This window comes from Scatophagus argus, chromosome 6 (assembly GCF_020382885.2).
Source record: "Scatophagus argus isolate fScaArg1 chromosome 6, fScaArg1.pri, whole genome shotgun sequence".
NCBI lineage: Eukaryota > Metazoa > Chordata > Actinopteri > Scatophagidae > Scatophagus > Scatophagus argus.
Genome location: NC_058498.1, coordinates 12,309,046 through 12,331,542, shown reverse-complemented (window position 1 = coordinate 12,331,542; position 22,497 = coordinate 12,309,046). Strand labels below are relative to the sequence as shown.

At 40.2% G+C, this 22,497-nt stretch overlaps 1 protein-coding gene across 3 annotated transcripts in view; it reads left to right on the top strand.

The window, feature by feature from the left end:
• pex5la (peroxisomal biogenesis factor 5-like a) overlaps nt 1-22,497 on the top strand; it is an 80,450-nt gene that overhangs the window by 20,681 nt on the left and 37,272 nt on the right. For 2 of the 3 annotated variants that reach the window (XM_046391538.1, XM_046391537.1), the window contains exon 1: nt 16,556-16,656. The exons of the other annotated variant lie outside the window; for it this stretch is intronic. In XM_046391538.1, the coding sequence (XP_046247494.1) occupies nt 16,588-16,656 (69 nt within the window). In that variant the 5' untranslated portion in view covers nt 16,556-16,587. Of the gene's footprint in view, nt 1-16,555; nt 16,657-22,497 lie in introns of those variants that run through there. 3 annotated transcript variants of the gene reach the window in all.

Here is a 22,497-nt window from a genome sequence, read left to right as displayed (position 1 = left end):
TGGATCAAATTCAACCACAGGGCATTCATGCAATACCTCATACATGGAAACTTATGCAGCTCTAATGAAGAGCTTTGGAGCCCTTTTGGATTGTCCCTTGGCCTTCTAGTACTGTAATGCATGGCAAACGGCTAATTAACTCAGTGATGAGTATGTTGATGGGATATTGATCATTGCTGACTGACATGTAAAACAAATGTCTTAAAAGGGGGGATCTGGATAAACGTTGGTTATGATCAGCCAGCTGTAAGGTTGATGTGGTGCTGATGCTTGCACATAATGACCCGTTCCCTCCTCCTCGTCCTCCTCCTCCTCCTCCTCCTCCTCCTCCTCCCCCTCTTCCCAACAATTCTTTTTTCCTGCAGCTGCTGTTTTCAAAGGCTTTAATTGGCCAAAGTCACTCAAGGTAACAAGGGCCTCATGGGCCCGTGTCTGGGCAACCTGATTACTGTGGATGTGTTTGTCAGTGTGCGTGTGTATGTGTGTGTGTGTGTGTGTGCACTGGTTGGCTAAAGGTACCACCACAGGGGCACTAAGGATGACATGTAATTGCCTGTGGTGGTAAAAAGACCGACATAAGCCAACAGTTTGCTTTGATTTAAATCTGGTTTCACTGCCAAAATTGAAAAACTGATGTTGGATAAAATTCTACCCAGAACCAGCAAAGTATGTAAATCCAAGCATAGTAAAGAATGAAATTATCCTCAGATGATCAACAGTGGGAAAACAATTACATATGGTACTGCTCTGTGGCAGTTGGTCTGTCCATCAGTTGGTCCCTGACTGTTCTTTTAGCGCCACCATGAGGTTCACGTTTCTGTTTTTAACCGAAATGTGTCGACATTGGATTACCATAATTTTTGTTCATGTCCCAACTGATGCTGGACTGTTGTAACTTTCTGAATCCCAAACTTTTAATCTAGCAGCACCATCTTTGGTTTATGCACAAATATCTGCAAATCCAGTGACGTTCCCATCAGTCATTCTTTGCGTTTTGTGCTAATTAGCATATGCTAGCATGTCTACTAAGCCAGCTAAATGAAGATGGTGAACATGCAAACTATTGTGCCTGCTAAACCTCAGCACATTAGAATTGGGATTAGGAGCATGTTAGTATGCTTTAACTTAAAACATGAATGTGAATGAGTACATCCTCATAGAGCTATAGACTCTACAGCCCTGTTTTTGCTGAATGTCTGGCAGGCTCTCTGTCTCTCTCTCTGTCTGTCTCTCTCTCTCTCCATAAATAGCTCTGGGTCTATTTCAGTACCACAGATACTTGAGACAGAACAGACAAATGAGTGGGCCTGGATTGAGTTGCAGGTATCCAAATAATATGTTTAAGTCAACTCATTAAAAGGTCGCCCTGTGAAGAATATGCTCAGTTTTTTCTGCTGTTCGCATCTCAGCTGTAATTTCCAGTGGCATACTGTACTCAGCAACATCTTCTACATCATGCAGCTGGACCTACATCCCTTACTGCAGGCGGATAATTAAATCAAAACACATCTTGATCGACTGGAATAGTAATGCATGAAGAAGACAGAAAGCCACATTTTGCAATCAAAGCACTCAGGGGCAGACAGCTGCCCTGTGGTCGTGAGTTCGACAGCTCCTTACAAAGCACAATGATAAACTCATCCACAGAGAGTGCGCAGCCGCCGGGATCTAGGACAGTCAGAGGCTCAAAGTAAGAGACAGATCTGCAGCAAGAATGTAATGCCATTTTCCAGGCAGCCACTAGTAATCAGGTTACTGTACCCTCCTGCTCAATGCACAGAGGGGATCTTCTTCCTTTTGCTGCTATCGCTCATCATTAGCAGCTGCAGGACAAGCTGCAAGTAGCAACACAACTATAGTGTAAGTAATGGGGCTGATTCTGCAAGAGGGGCTCAGTATTCTCTTTCTGCACAGTTTTTTTTAATGGGAAGGTATAGGAAAGAGAAAATTGGCCATCGGTCCTGTCGAGGGCTTTCATTCTGCCAGGATATGCCTCCATCTTTCATTCAGTCGTCTTGCCATTGTGGCCAGTCCTGTCACCTGTCAAATTCACTCTCAGACGTGTATGTGTGATGTCTGCAAGAAGGGAGGATCTGAAATGACTTTGACATATCAGACTGTGTTGGTTTTGTTTTGAGATATTTATAAGGATTTTGACATCATACAGCAGGCAGAACCCTAACACTGAATGGGCTGACTGAAGCTAAAAAGTCTCCTACGAACTTTGTTTGTTTACTATTAAATTGAAACAGAAGCACGTTGTGTATTATGTCATCCAAATTATGTCTTTTATCAGTGTAATGAGGGAAGGTTTTTATTGACCATACAGTATCTGCCACATCGCAAAATGTTCTTTCTAAACGTTTTTGCAAATGTTGACGAACTGCCCATTTCAACTGTTGTTCTGACTGCATCCACTCATAACAATACAACATCCAACTACAACAACTAAGGCACAATTCATATTTTTTTTATATGTAGGTCCTTAAAGCATTTGGTTAAGAAACTGAAATCTATCCACAATCAGTTAATCAGTGGACAATCTCCCTTTGCTAAACCCCTTCCATCTGACAGCTGCACATGTTGTGCAGAGAAACACGTAGCAGAGAGCCATTTCCTGGTACTACACCCCTTCTATAAATGCATGATTGTGTCCTGTTCTGTCCTTTTTAATTGTTTTGAGCTCGTAACACCTGGTTGGTATGAGGGCACATGTGGGGACTGGCACACTGGTTTCGATTCTTTTGATCGCTACGTCATTAACAACCATCCATACATGTATGATCTATTACGTAACACCACATAATAAAATACATAAAAACAACACACCTGCTCTTTGAGGCTTTCAGAGCAGGTGTTTGTTTAAAATAAAACAAGCCGACACTGCATATCATTAGTCTTCGCCGACAGAGTGCACTGAGGAGCAAAATGAGGAATTGCTGAATCGCTGGTATTTAGTTCACCACTTCCTTCAGTAGCTCACAGAAGGCTTATGTGTTTCTGAGCACTGGTCTGCAACCCCTATTCAAAGAATGATTAAGGACAGAACCAACTCACTGATATTTATTTCACAGCTGAAATATAGACTCTGCTTCACGTTCAGTTGTGTCAGGCCTTGCTGCTGGGTCATTTGGGCTTCTGGGAAATGCACAATAAACTCAATATAATAACACTGCCTAAGCCAACGCACCTTTTAGAAGGGTTTCATTAAGTACTGCGATGATGCAGGAGAGGAAATAAGCATTATATAAAAAACTATTTTTGCTTGATCTTATTTGTGGCAGTACTGCAATTTTCCAGGGAAAATCATTTTACTATATACTTGCCATGATGCTAACCCGAGCCCTTTCAGAGTAGATTGCACACTAACCGAACAGGTTCTAGTTTTCGCAGCTCCATCCTGTCACCACAAAAGGTCTGTAGTCCTGGTTTGTGTAGCTAAGTTTTGTACCTCATCAACACGCACAGCAACATGTAAGAGCATTTATGGTGGAGGGAATTAATACTGTGTTGATCTGAGTGTAGTTTTCAATGAATAGTCTTTTTTTGTAGGGGTATCATATTTCAATTTGATTAAAGATTTAAACACTTTCTTTCAGCACTGCCTGCTATGTCATTGTTAGACTATTATATCTGGATTTGTAAAGATCAACAGATTTTTTTTTCCATGTTTTCCCCAAGACCATTGTTTTTTCCCCCTTGAGTCCAGGTTTCCTTTTAATCAACTAATGAATTTCCTTGTATTCTTTTCAAAAATGTATTTTAAAACTCTATAACAGCCTTACATCAATCAGCTAAACCTATAAAACACTGTATACTCTATACTTCAGTTGCCTTTCATTTGTTGTCCAGCTCTGCTTGTCCAGGTCAGTGTCTAAAATCCGCTGGAAACAGTAGCTGAATTAAAACTAAAACACACTAAAATATGTTACAGCTTAAACTATACAAATTTCCTCATGATTCACGATTAAGAGCACTATGGTCTGCACAGGTTACCTTTGCAAGCCCTTCATCAACTTTAAAGTGACACGTTTACCGTGATAATTTCTGACCCTTCCCATACTGGTGATACAAATGTGACATTAAGGCTTGGCTCTGGCCTTGACCGTAACCATAAACATGTTGATGACTGGATGCACACTACCATGAAGCTGCAGCAGCCTAATAGCAGAGAAAGGTCAGGTTGTAGGACATTAGCTTGAAGAGTCCAGATGGCAGCAAGGAGAGACCAGAGGCCAAATAAGCATTGTTTTGTTAAGAACAAACCTTAAAGCTGTTTGGCTACACTGGTTGTCATATGTTGGAAAGTAGCATAGTCTTGTCAGCAAGAAAGGAGCATTCATCAAGTACTGATCTGAGGCTAATGTGAACTATTTTTGTCTGGCATAAAATAAGCATTATATATTTTTTTTAAATATCCCTCTCATTGCTGCACATGTTCAGCATTCTCTCAGCTTTAAATGAGCTTGTCAATCAAAAGGAGCAGTAGCCACTGTCTAGAAGCTGTTCCTGATGTGTTGTTTGCAGCCATTGAACACAGGCAAAACAACAGCAAGGACACACTGAGAAGTTTTGAATTTATGTAGCTAACGGCAAGGTGACACAAGTAGCTGCTGCATACTATAACTGCAAATTCAAGAAGTATCCTATGGCTTTAATGATGAATAGCAGGGCTTACAAGGTTGATTTGTTTTTTGTGTTGACTATATGATCATGGCCTCTTGCATGAAAGCCTGTTCCCTGTCCTTGTGGTTGACATGACCATAAAGAACCATCACTGGGTTCTCCCATAGCAGGACCAGTGCTGTGAGCTGTGGATGGAGTTCACTTTTAGGCTTTACAGTTTAATCTCACTCCTTTAAAGACTCCAAGTTCTGCTAAGAAGTCAAAGCAAAGCTCATGGTGGAGTCGTCTCATAAGAATACATACAGCTTTGGATGGAGAAGAGGAAGGAAGAGCATGTTGAGAGAAGTGTAAACACAGCATAGTGAATCAAGGGTGCAAAACGCAAGCTTGAAAATATGAGTACCATGGCACTTGCGTTGCAAATAATGAGACAAAAGCAAGCAAGTGCATCTAAAACAATTGAAGCCATATGGATTCAAAGAATGTTGCTTATATCTGAAATGTTATTATTATTTAACATAAATAAGGATGCTACTAACCCACAAATGCTTGTCATGAAAAGACACATCATAAATGACATTTTAATTAGTTTTATATCTCATTATCTTCTCCATAAATGCCCCTCATGTAGTGTACCTCCAGCCAGATCTGTGTATGCTCTCTATATTAGTAGCCTGAATTACACAGTATAAAAAATGTTAATATATGCAGTTATAATGAGAAGCAAGAATGCATTATCCTGTACTCAGAGCGCTCAACCAAGCACACCAGAAACCTCAGCAAAATTCTCATGTTTTTCCTGCCAAATCGGATTCTGGTTAATGAAAATTTTAACTGCCAAAAAAAAATATCTCATTGGGAGGGACCTAGAGCTGTCTGTAATGAATATCACAGGCCGCTTTTTACCGATGCTTCCTCAGCTGTCCCTGTCACTGGTTCACAAGTGTCTTCAGACAAGTGGATACAGTGTCCAGTGTGCACACATATTAATGATTAAAACATACATCCACTGGTGTAGGGTGTCAGTTGCCCCTAGATTCAGGTCTTTGTATAACCTAAGTTGAAACTGACATGCTTTTTACATGCTCTGTGATCCTGTGTTAATATTTTATAAACTGCAGCCTGTGTTTCATGTTCATGTTTCAACATGAGCTTACGGTATCCGCAGGGATTACACACAATTCGCTCCCATCCCTGGAAGGGTTAGTACGAGTATCATGTCGTGGTCTGTCAGCTGGCTGTTTTTTGGTTCAGCTCATGTCACTTGGTGGGAGTTTGTATGAGACAGGGGATCTTCTTGCGGTGTCCTCCTGACCCTCTGACCTCTGACCTGCAGTAATATCTCAGCCAAAGAGCAAAGATGACTGTGCCTCTGAAATGTTAACTCCAGCATGAACAGCCCTATTGATTGGTACAGTTAAGAAATAACTACAACACCACCAACTAGTGATGGTAGTAGAATAATTATGTTGATATTTTGTTGCTTCGCAATAAAACTGCTTCGTGTGTTCATCAGTTTTCACACTGGCTGACAGCCATTTTTACATCCATTGGATGCAAAAACAACATCAGAACAGATTAATCTTTTTTTGCTCTTGTTACAGAATATATGCTGTCTAGATTTACAAATATGAGCTGGGCTCATAAATCTGCAGTATTGCATTAAAATTTTGTAGTTGAATGAAAAATGTAGTTGAATGCTACACATCATACAATTTATGGAAACTAATCAATAGAGGATGATTAATAGTGAAAAGTGACTAATGGAGAGATTATTGCAAATGAACAGTGATGGCATTAATCAAGCATAAGTCTTATATTACACTGGGACAAATGGATGAAGGTTTTCACGACCAGGCAGCTTCTCTTTGCATTCATTTGTCATCTTGAGTTCAGTGGCTCAGCATTCAATCAGACAGTTTTCAGGTTTGGAAAATGGCTGAAATCATTCATTTCTTTTAAGGGGCATGCTGTTGAATTTCTTGTCAGACTTAGCACAAAATTTTGTTTGAACCACGTCTATTTCAAGTGGCATTTTCAATGCTTTTCAGGGGTAAAAAGCAAAGAAAAAGAAAAATTATTATCATTATTATTATTTCACATAGTTACATTTTGAAGAGTGTTAAATCTTCATGGCATATAAAAAAAATGCAACATCAGTAACTTAAAATGTTTTTTAACCTACTGAAGGGGCCCAAGGTCTATAAAAAACAGCGGATTGTACTTTTACACAATGGGTTTTATAATCCCTCCTTTTTTTAATGGGCACGCTGAGGATTATTTAATATCTTTGGTTTTAATAAAAGCATGAATAGTTGGGCAACAACAGCGTATGCTCAGACTTAGCAGTGGTGATGGCAGAAGTCCAGGTGTTCGTGTGCACCAAACTTACAATGAAGTGCTCAGCACACTGCATTGCTCCACAGTATGTAATGTCAGCTCTTCTGGGACGCATTCATATTTTTCAAATATAACTGCTTTTAAAAAGGTCAGAATTGCCCTTGGCTGGTGTACTTTCCTATGTTGATCAGTGCTTCCTTTATGGCTTCTTCTCTTTTTTTTAACACAGTGAAAAATCAATTAAGTATCTTAAGAAGTTATTAGCCATTAAGACAGTTGACTATTTTTTTAAAAGAAAACAACAGATGTTCAACGCTTCTATTAAGGTTTTTTGTTGCTGTTGTATGTGAGAAATTTTCTACTTGCAAATTTTCTTCTGATGGCCTGAGGTTCAAACAGGCAGCCAGGTAGAATAACACCAATATACCTATGCTCAAGGCTACTACACCCTCTGTGTGCTCCAGCCTTACATCCTTCCATATCACATCTGTTGTAGCACAGTTTTCCCTGAGAGTAAGTGTTTTGTAAACGATAAAATTTGTAAGCCATTTTTATCATGGGTTCCAGTTCTCATAACCTGAAGATGGCTTCTAACTGAATCTCCAGTATCTCCAAGAGTCACAGCCTGTAAAACAGCACATGTTCACCAATGATGTGTTACAATTTAAGATCCATATTGTGCTGAAAATTAAGTTCAAATTAAATTAAACTAATATTAATTATTTGCCATGTTGGTGTGAGCACTGAAAGCATAGTGAAAATATTTGACTTTGTGTTGCTGTCTGTACTAGACTTTCTGTTACCCAAATATACCATGAGAATTAAACTACAACACACAACCAAAGAAATGCAAACACCGATCAGCCACAACGTTAAAATCACTGACAGACAGGAAGTGAATAACATGAATCATATGTTTTCAATGGGATGGAGATCTTGGGTTGTGGCAGTTATGTCGATGTTCTTTGTCACACACCACCTGCCTAAACATTGCAGACCAAATATACTTCATCCCATGGCTCTTTCCATCAGCATCTCAGGAATGTCTCAAGGACCACAACAGCATCCTGCAGACTCCCCAGATCCCAGCCTGTTCGAGAATCTATGAGATGCACCGGATTAGGCCGAATCCACCATCCCTCTTGGTCAATGCATGGGACCCAAAGGATCCAACATTCTGATGCCAGTGACCACAAAATACCCCCTTAGGTCCTGTGTCCCTTCCCCTAACAGGTCAGACTAGGGCCTCCAGGTTGGAGACATTCCTGAATTGTCGTTTGCTTTCTTTTGGTTCCCGCCTCCCCTTGAAATGGTGCAACATCCATACACATCCATTCACATGTTGCAACAATTATCCTTAAAGCAGACAAAGCAGCTCAACACTCATTGTCATTAAAAAATAATAATTAAAAAAAAAACTTCTGCAGGTGTGCAGAACAGTTATATGAAGTTTTTGCAGTACATGTACATTCATATTGCTTTACATGGTTTGTACTCACTCACCTACTTGCTGTAGTTCTCCCACAAGCCTATAAGGTTAGGGGTATTCAGTATTTTGACATAATTGATAAATCTGATGGATTATTGTCATTCCCACTCTTTTTGAGTGATGAACTGAGTGGTTTACCACATGTCTCACAGATCAGATCATTAAGTATGTGGGTGTGGTGACCACTTTTAAACCTTTGGTCTGGCGGGGAAATGATTGCGATTGAAATGTTGTCTTTTCAAATCCATTGATAGACTCAGTACCAATTTCCAACGAGTCTTGCACCTACCAATGATGTGTACATATCCCCATCCCTAATCAGAAATGTCAGTTGTTGATCATGGCCCCCATCCAGGTTTCCAGCATGAAAACAGCAGCAGCCAGTGGTGTCCTATCACTGCTATACGTCCTGCCAATCACTGCACTGGAACCTGAGCTAAAGCAAGCAGTACATCAGTGAGGTGAATCTTAATGGTGTGAACTCAGAGGTGGGTTCGTGAGTGTTTGGGCCATAATAGGTTATCACACATTAGGCTGCCTGATGCCTCTGCGTTGATTTCTTTTTAAGCCGTATTTGCTCAGCTGTCCTACGGAGATGCAGCCTGTAAACCCTGAGGGACAGTTTTTTGCCATCTATCCTCATTATAAGGCATTACAGTCCTCTGTCGCTTCATTTTTGTGAAAGCTCTGCCATGGCACATCCTCTCTGGAGTGAAATATATTCAGTTTTGCTGTGTTGAAATTAGGTTTACAGGGAATCAGTGGAATAATTATTTCCCTGTATATAAATCTACAAGCAGACAGTTACTGTGGTTCTTTGTTGATGAAAATCTGGTTAATTAAGTCTTGGTTAATAAATCGAGGAACGTAAGTAAGATTACTACTGTCTGATTCTTCATAAGTTATGAAAAGTTGTTTACTGCAGATAATACCGTAATCTTTTTGCAGCTGTGTGCACAATACCATTTTGTCCGTGGATTTTGTTCCTATGCATCCTGCTGACATCCACGACAGAGCAACGTTGAGCAGTATTTTAACATAATCCTTAATGTTTGTTTTAAGCTGTGGTATGGAACACCAGGAAGTCAAGGTTTTCACTTGCAGACAATTCAGAAGGTGTTAGTATTAATGGCAGTAAAGACACTCAAAAGCTAAAACTCAACAGACTTGCATCTGAGTCACACTTCACCTAATGAATCAATGCTGAATGTACTGACATGACACACAGATGGTTAGACGTAGCTAATCGTAGCTGGAAGCTAATAAAAAGAATACAGTTTTACGGGATCTCTACCCAATCATTAATCAGGTGAGTTAATCAAACAAATTAATTAAATGGTTGTTGAGAAGTGGACTATTATGAGTTCATGGTATATAGTCAACAAAATGTTAACAGAGCTGATAAACGCTGGCAGATAATTAATGTTGCTATTGCTTTCATGAGATATTCATTATAGTGGGTATACGATCAGTATGCTGCCTGGAGAATGTGATACCATGGACACTGAGTTCAGTCAAAACAATCTCAAAAGAAGAAAGTTTCATCACTTAATTTCAATTTAAGAGCTGCTCTAAATCATAACATGAAGGGCGAAAACAGCTTTGGGTTCAACTTTTTCAATACTGATTGTCTCATCAATTCTACAAGGCCAATCTCACCTATGTGACACCTGAGTAAGCTGAAGTAAACTCTGAGAAGTATTTGTCTTGGGTCTGATTCACAGCATAAGCCTGACCTGGCCTCCAGTAGTTTAAATGCTGCGGGTGCAGAAATGCTGCCACAGGGTGGCTTTCAGCAAATCGCCTGAAACCTCTTTTGTTGACTGAGGGATTTAAAGCGTCACCAAAGCTTAAATCCATACAGACTTGTCTGTCACAGTACTATGGTAGACATTCCTGACAGGCAAACACTTTTACACAGATCACCGGCTAAGCGCTGCAGTCCAAACAATCTGTTTGTGAAAATCTGAGCAAATGAAATAAGCTGATTCACTTTAAAGTGGCTCAAGAGCTGACAACAAAGTGGATGCAGATGTGATTGGAGAGCTTTTGGTCAGATAGATTTCATGCATTTACATTGTGCTTCTAAAGGTATTTATTTGATTAAAAGCCACAACCACGTTAGTGTAATCTCAGTTTTGAGTAAATCAGGCCCTTCATGATATTTGAATTCAGAGGAGGAAATTCAGCATCAGAGAATCTTTTATTTGCTGTTCTGCTATTTTGCAAAATTGTGGTTAGCCACTGTTAAAAGAAGCAATATCAATTGCAATATCTCTTTCAGTTCAGTTCAGCCTTTTTTGAAATATTCTGGTTGCTTTTGTTCTTAGTAAATGCAACTGTGCTTCACTTGTTTGAATATTTCTCGAAAACAATCCCAATAATAATAAAGTACTAACTTTGGCCTAACTTTGCCTCGAGCACTGTGGTAAATATTTCCCTGTGCTGCATTATGCTGCATTCGACGATATTATATGCACACCAGAGACAATTAAAAACAGACAAGTTAGCTGCAGCTTCCGATGCCTCTAATTAGTTCTGTGGCCTTAATTGCACTTTTATTATGTAGAAAATAAGGTAACCAAGGAGTCAAAAAACTGATTAGAGATGAGAAATAAATCCACCGTGCTGTTTTTCAGGGTTATAATTATATTCACATTAGAGTAATTGCAATCAAATAAGATAATTTGCCACGAGCAAAAAGGAAACTTGCTTCACAAACAAAAATGTTCCTGTAATCTTGAATGTGCTTTTAAACTGTTTTAGGCTTTGGGAGTTAGATCATGTCTAGTGCTCAGGCATTTTTATTTGGCTGGCAATGACTTATTGTCACATTTTTCATGTCTTTGTAAACCGCTCTGGGAGTGAGTGGGTACTAAATGTATCCTCAGGAGAAAGGACTTGTTGTAGAGGGCAGTTATTTGTACTGCAATGTAAATTTCCCTTGGCTGCACTGCAGGCTGTAATTCCCAACATGATTTGTATTAGCCATCATCGACCAAGAAATCTCTCATCTTTGACATGACACTGTTGCAAAAACTATCAGAGTACAGGCCAATAGTTTTGGACAGTGATGTATGAGCAGCAGTAAGCACAATAAATTCTTCTAATAGTTTTTCAAGACCACATCAGGTTGTGGTTTTTCTGCAACATATTACGTGAGCTGTCACCATACTGCACTCATTATAAGAGGTAATCGCTATAAAGTGTATGAAAGCCAATAAACAGTGGCAGAAAATGTCACTCTGACAGGAAATCTCCCTCAGTTGAAATGGCAGCAATAAAACTGAAGACCCGGCGGTAACATTTATAGGTATTAACCTAGCTTATCCTGCGTATTAGCACTATTGGAAGTCAGTTATTGGCTTTAATATCTGCAGAGTTCAGGAGCCTATAACACACTGAGCCTCAGCACCAGAGTCATCCATCGTGTGTGTGTGTGTGTATGTCCACTGTGATTAAAAATGTCACAGTGCGTAATTCTCTCTGCCTTTCACAATTTCCATGTGAATGCACAATGTGTTAGAAATCGCAGTGGCCCGTAATTTCCTACCAGCAAAGCCAGCAGAAACAGTAACTGAGCCTTTTTTGTGCCTTTTTGTAGCTACAAACAAATCTGCTTGCTTCCCAGGCTGTAATTAAAGAGATCTGGTGCCACACTGAAACTCTGTCACTTGTCTTTGAGCACAAACTTCCCCGCTTGTTTCTGAACTTTGCACCTCGGGATCCCATAAAAAGCACGACTTACTTGCATATCTAACAACTAGGAACAGACTCATCAAAGACCAATTTTTTTCCAAGGGTTTTGTTTTGATCATGGCCCTGAAAACACATAAAATTATCCATTAAGTTACCCAAAAAAATCATGAGTCTGTGTCAGTAATTTCTATTTAAAGACAACAAAATGCTCCATCATCATTTAATTGTCATATTTAAAAACATTATGTGTCCCTGTCTTGATCAAATCCAGAGGGAACAATGTACTTCTTTTATTGATACAAGTATAGAATAATAACTGGAGCGTTTTACTGAGTCTTTAGGAAACTCTCTTTTTCCAGTTTGAGTTTCACCATGACTGTCACAAAAGTGTTCAGTAACTGCCAAAAATCATCTTTGAGTGAAGCCACAGTGAAACATCAGAGCACATCACTGCCAGACGATTACTGACTGAGAGGTTCGTATGAAACTCTGTTTGGTAACTACAACTTTGGCCTCTGTTGAGGCCTCTGTACAGAGGACCTCTCTTATCAGGACTCTTTTTTCACACAAGCTCCCTCAGTCCCACTTAGGATGTCTCATTATTAGCCACTGTCTATCAGCTCACTGTGGCCAGTAGTATGTGCCACACAGAGTATGTGCTCATCCCTGACTGTGATAAATTTTCCATCTGTAGAGGGGCACCCCAACTATTGTTTGTGGCATCCTTTTGAAGCCAAGAGCCCATCATACAAGAGGTGAGAGGTCTGCAAGGAGTGCTGAGAGAGATACATCAATAACAGCTCTGGGTTATCATGGGCAGCTGAAGCTGTAGCAGTGTAGCACACATTTCTGGCTCTGAAACAGATCTTGTAGGAAAGGATCTCATGTTATAAAATGCAAGACTTAAAAATCACCAGTTTAACAGCATAAAACAGATCACCAGAAAGGTGTTCTCATTTTGAGCAGCAGCAGGTATCCCCTCATGAAAGTCATCTTTTGCATGGACAATGAAGAATAGGGGGTTGATGTCCACTGAGAAGAGGACATTATGTGTTGTCCTCACTGAGATAAGACACAGTACAGGAAGAGGAAGCATTCATTCATTCAGCGTAACCCCTTCCCACTGAGGCCCTGACATGTGCCAACATATAATAAGGACGGTCCCATATACAGCTACCTGTTTTGACCCTTGGACTTATAAAAATGTTGACTCTCCTTAACAAACTGACTTGCTGAATGACGATGATTTGCTACAGATTATTTCATTACTTGTGAATGTCACAAAAGATAGTCCAATATAGGTGGTCTGCATTAAAAATGTAATTTTACTCCTCATTAGTCAGAGCCATCACGCCTCCATTGTTTGGGATGCATTACAACACAGAAGGGATTTTTACGCCTGTTACTAATAGGCTGTAGATGGTTTCAGTCTCTTTTTCAATGGAAAAAAAAATCAGTGCAGGCGTTGCAGTGTGGTGTAATATGATCTTACAAAGATTTCCAATTCATGGTCTTTTTGACCTTCATCATATACAAACTGCTTGGTGTGGATACCACAGATCATCAGATTTAGTCTTACACAGCTGCATAGTCTGTGATACCAGAACCCCGTTAAAACCAGGTCACGAGAAAAGCCGCCATCTTGGTCAGACATGACAAAAGTCATTACTTTGACGGACAGATGAAGCCAGCAGAGTTACTTTTTCTGAGTCTGAAAAGGGCTGTAAAAAGTTTAGAGGTTCATTTGAATTTGCTTCGAAATAGATAAACCCAGGCCTGTTAGACAGAAAAATGGCTGAAACATTCTTTTAGCATTTCAAAAACAGTCTGTCATTAGCTTCTTAGCTCACAGATTTATCATTGTTACTTCTTAAGGACTCTTGACAGAAACTTTGAAAACAGCAACTCAGACAGGAGCAGAATGGAATAGCTGACCAATGAGACCATCCATCTAGTAAGGCTGAAGTCACCTTCAGACAACAACAAACACACGTGTGTATGTCTCTCTCTCTTTTTCTGCTACAGCATGAAAGCCAAATTGCCATATTTTGACTCCTCTTCACTTGTCATTCCTCTTCTTGAGAAGCCTGTCTAGAACAACAGCCTCCCAGCAAAGGAATTAGTTTAGAGTGATGAACATGCTGTGGTGGTTGGGAGATTGTAAACTGATTTTTTGAGCCTTGAGACAAACAGCAACATCTATGTCTTCTCCCACCAAAAGCACCTATTTGATTAAACTGTTTGCATGATGCCGCAGTTAATAACATCTGCTAAGAATAATTTGTTCCAGAACAGGCCCATGGTGATCAAATCTTTAGTCAGAGGCTGATTTTCCAGGGAAGAATACTCAAGACGCTTAAATCAGATGCTTTTAAACAAAACAATTAATAATTCGTATCTCTGCCAGTTTGCATGCTCAAAAAATGCCTTTGTCATTTTTTGCCAACATATAATTAACAGCTGTGTTGCTCAGGAAAACAAAGTTTTAGAAGACTAAGACTCGAGTTTCTTCACAGCTACCCACCGCAGTATGCTGCCAAGCATGTCTTTCATTTATTTATAGAAAAATAAAAGCCACTTAAGCAAAAGTTGAGAAAACAGCACAGCAGGCCAGCAAAGACTTGTAAACCAGTACAAACTGACTGGTTCCCTGGTGGAAGATCCTCGACACTGTTGGCTCGCACAGTACCTGCACATACGGCACAGAAGGAACACTTAGCGCTTTTCAAACTGCATCATCTTCCATTCAGAAAAACAACTAAATAATAATGTTTGGAGCTTTTCTGAGCAAAAGCCACTTCGTGCTTGGCATTGTGTTCGCAGTGGGTGCTGTTCATTTATACTGACTGAATCTGAGCCAGAGAGACAGAGCAGTCGCAGGTGGCTTCTGGGACTTCATTAGGAGCATTAGGCTTGCAAGGAAGCTCTCCCTCAAGGCCAAGCACCTGCATTTTTGTGATATGATCAGTTGAGGAAATCCTTGGGAGAAATGCCCAATTCATTTTTCTGGCAAATGGAAATATGAAAAGCCCTAATAAGATCCAGCTAAAAGGCTTCCAGGCTGCTTCGTGCTCAGTCTGAATAGGCAGCTTCACTGAGTCTACAAAATGTAAAGAGGTCTCTCTATGGTCAGCAAATTTGATTGCAGGAGGATGAGCTCTTCTCTGAGATGAAATGTGTAGTCTTCTGTGACAGTTTTAACTCTGCGACATCTTTGTGTCCTAAAATAATTAATTAGTGCACAACACGATGTATCTTGTGGCTGTTGGTAAAATGTGAAGTGAATGAATGCTTTAGGGAAAGCCGATGGTTTCTGCTGTCCAGCCTCTGCCATAAAGTCAAGGTGAAAATGATGACAATAGGCTGGAGTCATCAATTTGACCTCTTACATAATCAATTTTTACTGTTATGTAATGTCGACTTGGCAATTATCAGACAGGCTCGGCACCATTTTCTTCCTCTGAGTGGCTGTGGGTGGTAGATGGAGGGAGGAGCAGTTTGTGTGTGCTCAGAGGGTAAGTTTTGGTATCGTGAAGGTCACATTACAGTGCATACATACTGTATCACTTTTGTTGACCATAAACCTTGTACAATATCTGCAATATAGCTGACCATTTAGTTTACTGATGTTAGTTTGACCAGCAAACATGTAGGATTATTTCTCAAAAAGTACAATGTATTACTTAAAATGACTTCTTTATTTATTTAGTTCACAAGTTGGTGATAATTTTGATTAGCATTATTAGCTGCCTTTGCCTGTGCTTGTCTGTATTTGTTCAGAGGAAAAACACATTTATCAAACACACATTTATCTTTACAAAACTCTCATTGTTTACACCACTCACAAGTGAACGCACACCAGTGTTAGCTTATTTTCTTTGGTCTTCCTTGCCGTGAAGCTTCACAGATCCGCCGAGTCCGACATCATGAGAAGTTTACACATGACGTTGCATTGCAATAAGTACTGAAATTTGAGGCTTTTAATAATATTGTGATTCCAACATACATAATGTTGTTTCACAGTCACCACAACCAGAGGTACATTAAAACTGTCAGCTGTCCAGTAGACGTGAACATTCATCCATACATAATTTTTGGTAAATAACATGGTCTGTGTAATGAGCTCTGTACAAAATTCTGTCATAAGTAACTGCTGTAGACAACCGTGCCCATCACTGTCTACAATCAACCCTCCACATTGTGCAGTGACCCTCTTTTCATTGCCATAGTCTTGTGGAAATGTCTTCAGTCGATGTTGTGTTATCGTAGACAGTCCCACCTAGTATTTCCATCATCATAAGGTAAAGTCTTTTCTGTAAGATGCCCTGGATGAGGGCAAAAAGCACTAAGTTGTCAAACTGTCCTGACACAAGTCATTGTTGATCTTACTGTTGTAGGGGAAAGACTCTAGGGCTGCAGATAAGACTGTTGCCATGGTCCTGAAGGAGATACCAAGTAAGGCGTCATCAGAAGGGAAGCCCCTCCTCACAGTGACTACCAAGGTGGGCAGAACCATTTCAGAACACCCCCCCAACTCCCCTCGCCTTCCCCCTTCCCACCTCCAGGTGGGACGTCCTGCTGTGTTGGTCGTACTGAACAATAGCAAAGCTTTGAGTGTCCTATAACTGATCTCCACTGCCTACAAACTCATTACTTAAGCTTTATGACTGTTGTGTCTGACACAGAGGTAACAACAATTCATTTGGAGCTGCTTTATGGGGTATAAAACCCTTCTATTACATCACCATATTTACAGATACGGTAAATAATATCTTACAGTCAATAGTGGCAGACTCAAAGTGCTGCAATTATGGGCTACTTTTTTATCTGTTCAGATTAGCCTCTGAAAGACTCACATTGCTCTTCTAGTTCACATTTGTTGTGCATGTAGCCTGTGTATCACGGGGATTAACCAGAGGGTCACACAAATTTCCTAATCAGGTCAGAAAAACTTTTTACACCTCATAAGCAGCTAATCCTCTGCACACACAGTGTATGAATGCTTCTCGAAAATGCTATGCCACCCAGCATGGCATTGACTGAGCTCTCTGTGTGCAAAACACTGCAGCAAATTACTGTTTACCCGCTGCTCAGCTTTTCATTTCTCTTTTGCTTTTTAAGTGTTATAGCGGGATAGAGCTGGTGCTCCAGATGCCAGTATGACTTTTCCTGCTCTGTACTTGATTGCTTCTGTACAGTTTGTGTGTGTGTGTGTGTGTGTGTGTGTATGTGCACTCGTGCGTGAGTGTGTGCATGTGTGCCCTCTTGTATATATCTGTCTGTGCTATAATAACCTGTAGCATGCTTTAGTTTGACTTTCTAATACAATGTCTGGTTTGATAAGCTGTCATATAACCAAGATAATGCCTCCACTCAAGTGGAAGGGACTTAATTATGCCTCAGCATATGTGCTGACAGATGGAAGCTGTTGAATTCACACTAACAAGATATGACTTGTATATTTTTTATAAATGTGTAGTTCATTTTGTTGTAATGTTTGATTTGTGATTTCTCATAATTCAAATAACCATATACAATGGCAAGTCAGAACAAATTTCCTCTACAACAACTTAACTGGTTAATTCCCTGCATGTCAATAAAGCTGCTTATTACATACAATGTATTGAATAGATGCAATAGTTTATATTCCCTTAAAAATGCTGCAGTTTCACCGAAATCAATATCATGCAGACAACAGGTTGACATCCTTGACCTGTTTGTAACCTTTTATTCACTGCAAATATCGATACCTTCATCCTCCAAAGAACACAGTGACAGGATAAGCTAAGAAAACACACACAGGTAGTAAATGTGTTCACTTTACCGTACTGTGTGTGATTCTTACAACACTTACAATAGTGACTGAACCATTATCCAGATCACGAAAGGTTTTCATCAGGGTGTTTTCCCAGGAAAAACCCTTTTGTTCACAGGACTTACATTAATGAATTTCATTTTTTAATTATGAAACAATGGTTTGTTCAAAATGAATACATTTATTAGACACAGACTATCCTGACAGACATAGAGAAGTAATAATACCACCGAACATAAAAGTTAAAGTGACATATTTTGTCATTGGAGGGAACTCACTCCAACGAAATTTGTTCTCTGCATTTAACCCACCCAAGTGACGTGCACACACACACAGCAAACCCGGGGCAGTGGGCGACCGCGTGCAGCGCCCGAGGAGCAGTGGGGGTTAGGTACCTTGCTCAAGGGTACCTCAGCCATGGACACCGGGACGGGGAATCGAACCAGCGATCCACCGGTTACGGGTCCGACACCCTAACCGCTGATCCACGACTGCCCCAAAGTCCAGATTCGAACGTGCAACCCTGTTGCTATGAGGCGACAGCGCTAACCACTGCACCACCGTGCCGAACAAAAATTTGCGCCCAACGTGGGGATAAACAGTGTTTTATGGGGCATGTCAGACATTTATATATTGTATGTTAAGATGATATACCACTAGGGCTGTTAGAAATCACATCTATCAGATTGTTAACATTTTGAATTTGCTCACCAACTCATATCTGCTTAATTTTCTCCAACCATGCTGTAATCAAACAGCCAACATCACAAAGGTTTAAAAACAATAATTGTTATATTTCATCATTATCAAATCTGATCATTTTTCTTTATAGAGCCTTTAGATCACATAAGACAGGGGACTGTTGGGGCTCTGTACATTAAAGACTGTAATTGTACAGTAAAACAGCACTACCAGTTTAAAAATGTGTCTACAAAGGTCAGTATTTTAGAAATGAAGAAAATCAGTCTTTTTTTAAGACTGCTAACAAGCCTTTTGACATTGTTAAATAGGCTTCAAGAGTTTCACTACTCTGTAGACTTTATGAAATCCTTGAGTCTGAACACATGGAAATTAATGGCAGCTGCTGTTGCGTGATTACTCAAAGCAAACTAAGGAAGCCTCCATAAAACCATTTTTCAGAAAAACCAAACAACAAATCGAAATAACTGCTGTCAAGCTGATGACTTGACGTTGTGTCTTTTGGCCGGACACAGCTCATGATTGCTGTGCTCTCCAGCGGTCGAGGCTGAGAGTCATCGTGTCCCAGCTTGATGTCACTTTGCGAGTGACAGAGGCTAAGTGACAGACTGTGGCTCCTCATGCCACATGTCAAGTCAAGCCAAGTCTGTTTTATAATGTCCAACATAACATACAATGTCTCAAGGGGCTTCACAGCATCATGGGTCCCAGGTCAGTCCAGGATCTCTGAGAAGATAGAAAGATATTAGTGTGTATAAAGCTGATCTGCTGCTTGAATGACAACACTGGTGATATTCTGTATTTTTCTTTTTGTCAACAAATCTCATAAAAAGCTAACAAATTCATTCTACCAGCTGTGCAATCAAAACCTGATATAGCTTTTTTTCCTCTAAGCTCAGAAGGTGTCCAAAACCTATTTAAAGCACACCTTTACACACAGTCACATGTTTCTTAATTACAATGTCTCACCACATCGTTCTGGTACTACAAAAGCACCAAATATGTCTTTACCCACTGCTGAAAAGTCCCCAGCAAAGACACCATTTACTCCTGTCTGAGTAAGGTTTGCAAAAAGCTGTATTACCCAGCTGTTTCAGAAAACTACTGAGCACTTTTTTTAAAATTAAACTATGTATTTGAAACCTGATATTAAAAACTGACTTCTTAAAAAAAACAGAAAAAACTTCACTGGGAGTGAATGAGCTTCATCTAAATGAGATGAACTATTGCTTTCTTGGTTTTGGTCTTTTCGTTAAACAATACAGTCTAAGAACAGTCTTGTCTTTTTATAAATAAAATGGTCGGTAGAAGAATTTGCCTTAGCTACACGTTTTCACAATGTTTTTCCAATTTTGTAGCCTATGGCGAATCGTGTAAAACCATTATGATGAGTCATAAAAACCCCACTAAGTAAACTCCAGTGTGCAGGCCTGTGGGAGTACATGGAATAGTTTGTTGCCACCCACAATAACAGCTTCAGCACAACTGTAATGAGTAAACAACCTGATGCATTTAGAGATTTACAAAAGTATATCAGAATCACAAAAGCACAGTTTAATATTGAAGAAAACAGTTGCTGAACAGTTGAACAACATGATTTGTTATCACAACAAAATCTATATGTGAGCTGAACATACTGAAAGATGTTGGCTGTAATTATTTTTTCAAGACAACCATCCTTAAGATTGCCTCCAGGCTTTATCTAACAACTGCTCTTTTTATTCATTCTTTTCTTTATGTTTTCCATCCTCTCCACCTCCTCCTGTCCTCCCCTCAACCTCCCCACCTTCAAGGTTCAAGTTTAACTGGTACACAGTTCCCTTAACAGCAACATCTGAGAGATCTCTTGGAGTCAAGCCCAAGCGGCACAATTAGCTGAAGTTTTCCATTACATAATTTTCTAGATTACTCCTCGCAGCACTTGTAAACAAAGTGCCAAAGTACTTTGCATAGGAGAGGAGCAAAAAGGTATAACAAGAAGGAAAAAAGGCAGTGAGGGAAATGGTAACCTCCAGATAGTGAGAGTAATGGGCAAACAGCACAGAGAGCTGCTCTCCTGGGTTAAGAGTGTACCTATAATTGGGGTCTGAATGTAACCTGCTACGAAAGTGCCTGCACATCTCCTCGGATAAATGCGGTGAAGCTTCTGTCCCCATTTTCTGGATGATTAGAGGAGGAAAATGCAGCGGTCTCATCGTCTCAAAACCATTATTTAAAATTGGCCCCAATGGCAATCACAGGAAGTGCTTTGAAGAACATCTACAACGGTCATGTTGTCTGTAGTGCATTAGCTTAGTGTTCTCCATTTGACTGCAAGCAGTGATGTACAGCCGCATCCTTCAGCTCCAGTTTTTTCTTGAACTTTCAGGTGTATCTGCTCAAAACTGAAAGAGAAATGTGAGCTTAAAAATCAGGCTGTCAGTTTTGACATTGTAAGGCCAATAGTGAGTACAAGTCACTCATTTATTCAGTCGCTCAGTCTGTCATGTATGATGTTAACCATTTACTGTGTAGCATGTTGCCATGCTAACATTTGTAAATTAGCACTAAACAGAGAGTCATTATGGCATGAGCATAGTGTCGCAGGTATTTGGTTATGAATAAGTGTCAGAAGTTAAATTTTGAACACGAACATCTAAACCAAATTCAATTCCATATTCCATCTAACAATCGTGCACAAATGTCAGCCTCATGATGGCGCAGGAGCAAAATTCTGGGCATCAAGAATGAAAGGACAGGTTTACAGGACAGCGTTGAGACCAGCGATGCTGTATGGTCTAGAGACAGTGGCTTTGAAGAAAAGACATGGGGAAGAGCTGGAGGTAGCAGAGCCGAAGATCTTGAGGTTTTCTTTGGGCACGGCCAGGATGGATAGGATCAGGAGTGAGTACATTAAAGGGACCACTCGTGTGAGATGTTTAAGAGATAAAGTCAGAGAAGCCAAGTTGAGATGGTTTGGATATGTTCAAAGGAGGGATAGTGAAAGATGCTGATGGCAGGGGCTCTAGAGGAAGACCAAAGAGGAGGTTTATGGATGTAGTGAAGGAGGACATGAAGGCAGTTGGTGTTAGAGAAGAGGATATACAGAGGATAGGGTGAGATGGAAGCAGATGATTTGCTGTGGCGACCCCTGAAAGGAACAGCTGAAAGGAAAAGAAGATCAACAGCACTGAGTGAGAAGAAGAATCACTTTATTGACAGTATATATATTTTTACATACACACACTGAATTTGTCCTCTGCATTTAACCCATCCTTAGTTGAACACACAACACCCAGCAAACTACATGCAGTGAAACACACAGAGGAGCAGTGGGCTGCATCAAGTGCCCAGGGAGCAAATTCGGGGGTTAAGTGCCTTGCTCAAGGGTACATCAGCCCACTAATGGAGGGGGAGAACATTTTCCCCATTAATTACTACACCACACCCAAATTTTTCCTGCCCATCCGGCGGGGGAAGCGCACCGACAACCCTCCGATCATAAGCCGCTTCTCCAGCCTCTAGGCCACGGCTGTGTGGTGCACTGAGGAGCTGAGTGTCACCGCCATAGAGCAGCTAGAGTGGCTAACACCTGCCAAAACTGTTGTATCTAAAAGTTATTTGGTAAAGCAGAGCTGTATGAGAGAATCCTCACTGAGTCAAGTGAAGGCCAAGCCAGTTTCAGTTTTATCACGAACAGTGTTTTTGTTTTACAAGGAAATGTCATATTTTCTGAGCAAAGTTGCCGACTGTCAGTAGTGAACATGACTCAGCAGGACTGTCAACATCTCTCATTATTCTCTGAAAACATGAAGACTATTTAATGAATCAAATGTATCTCTTAAACATT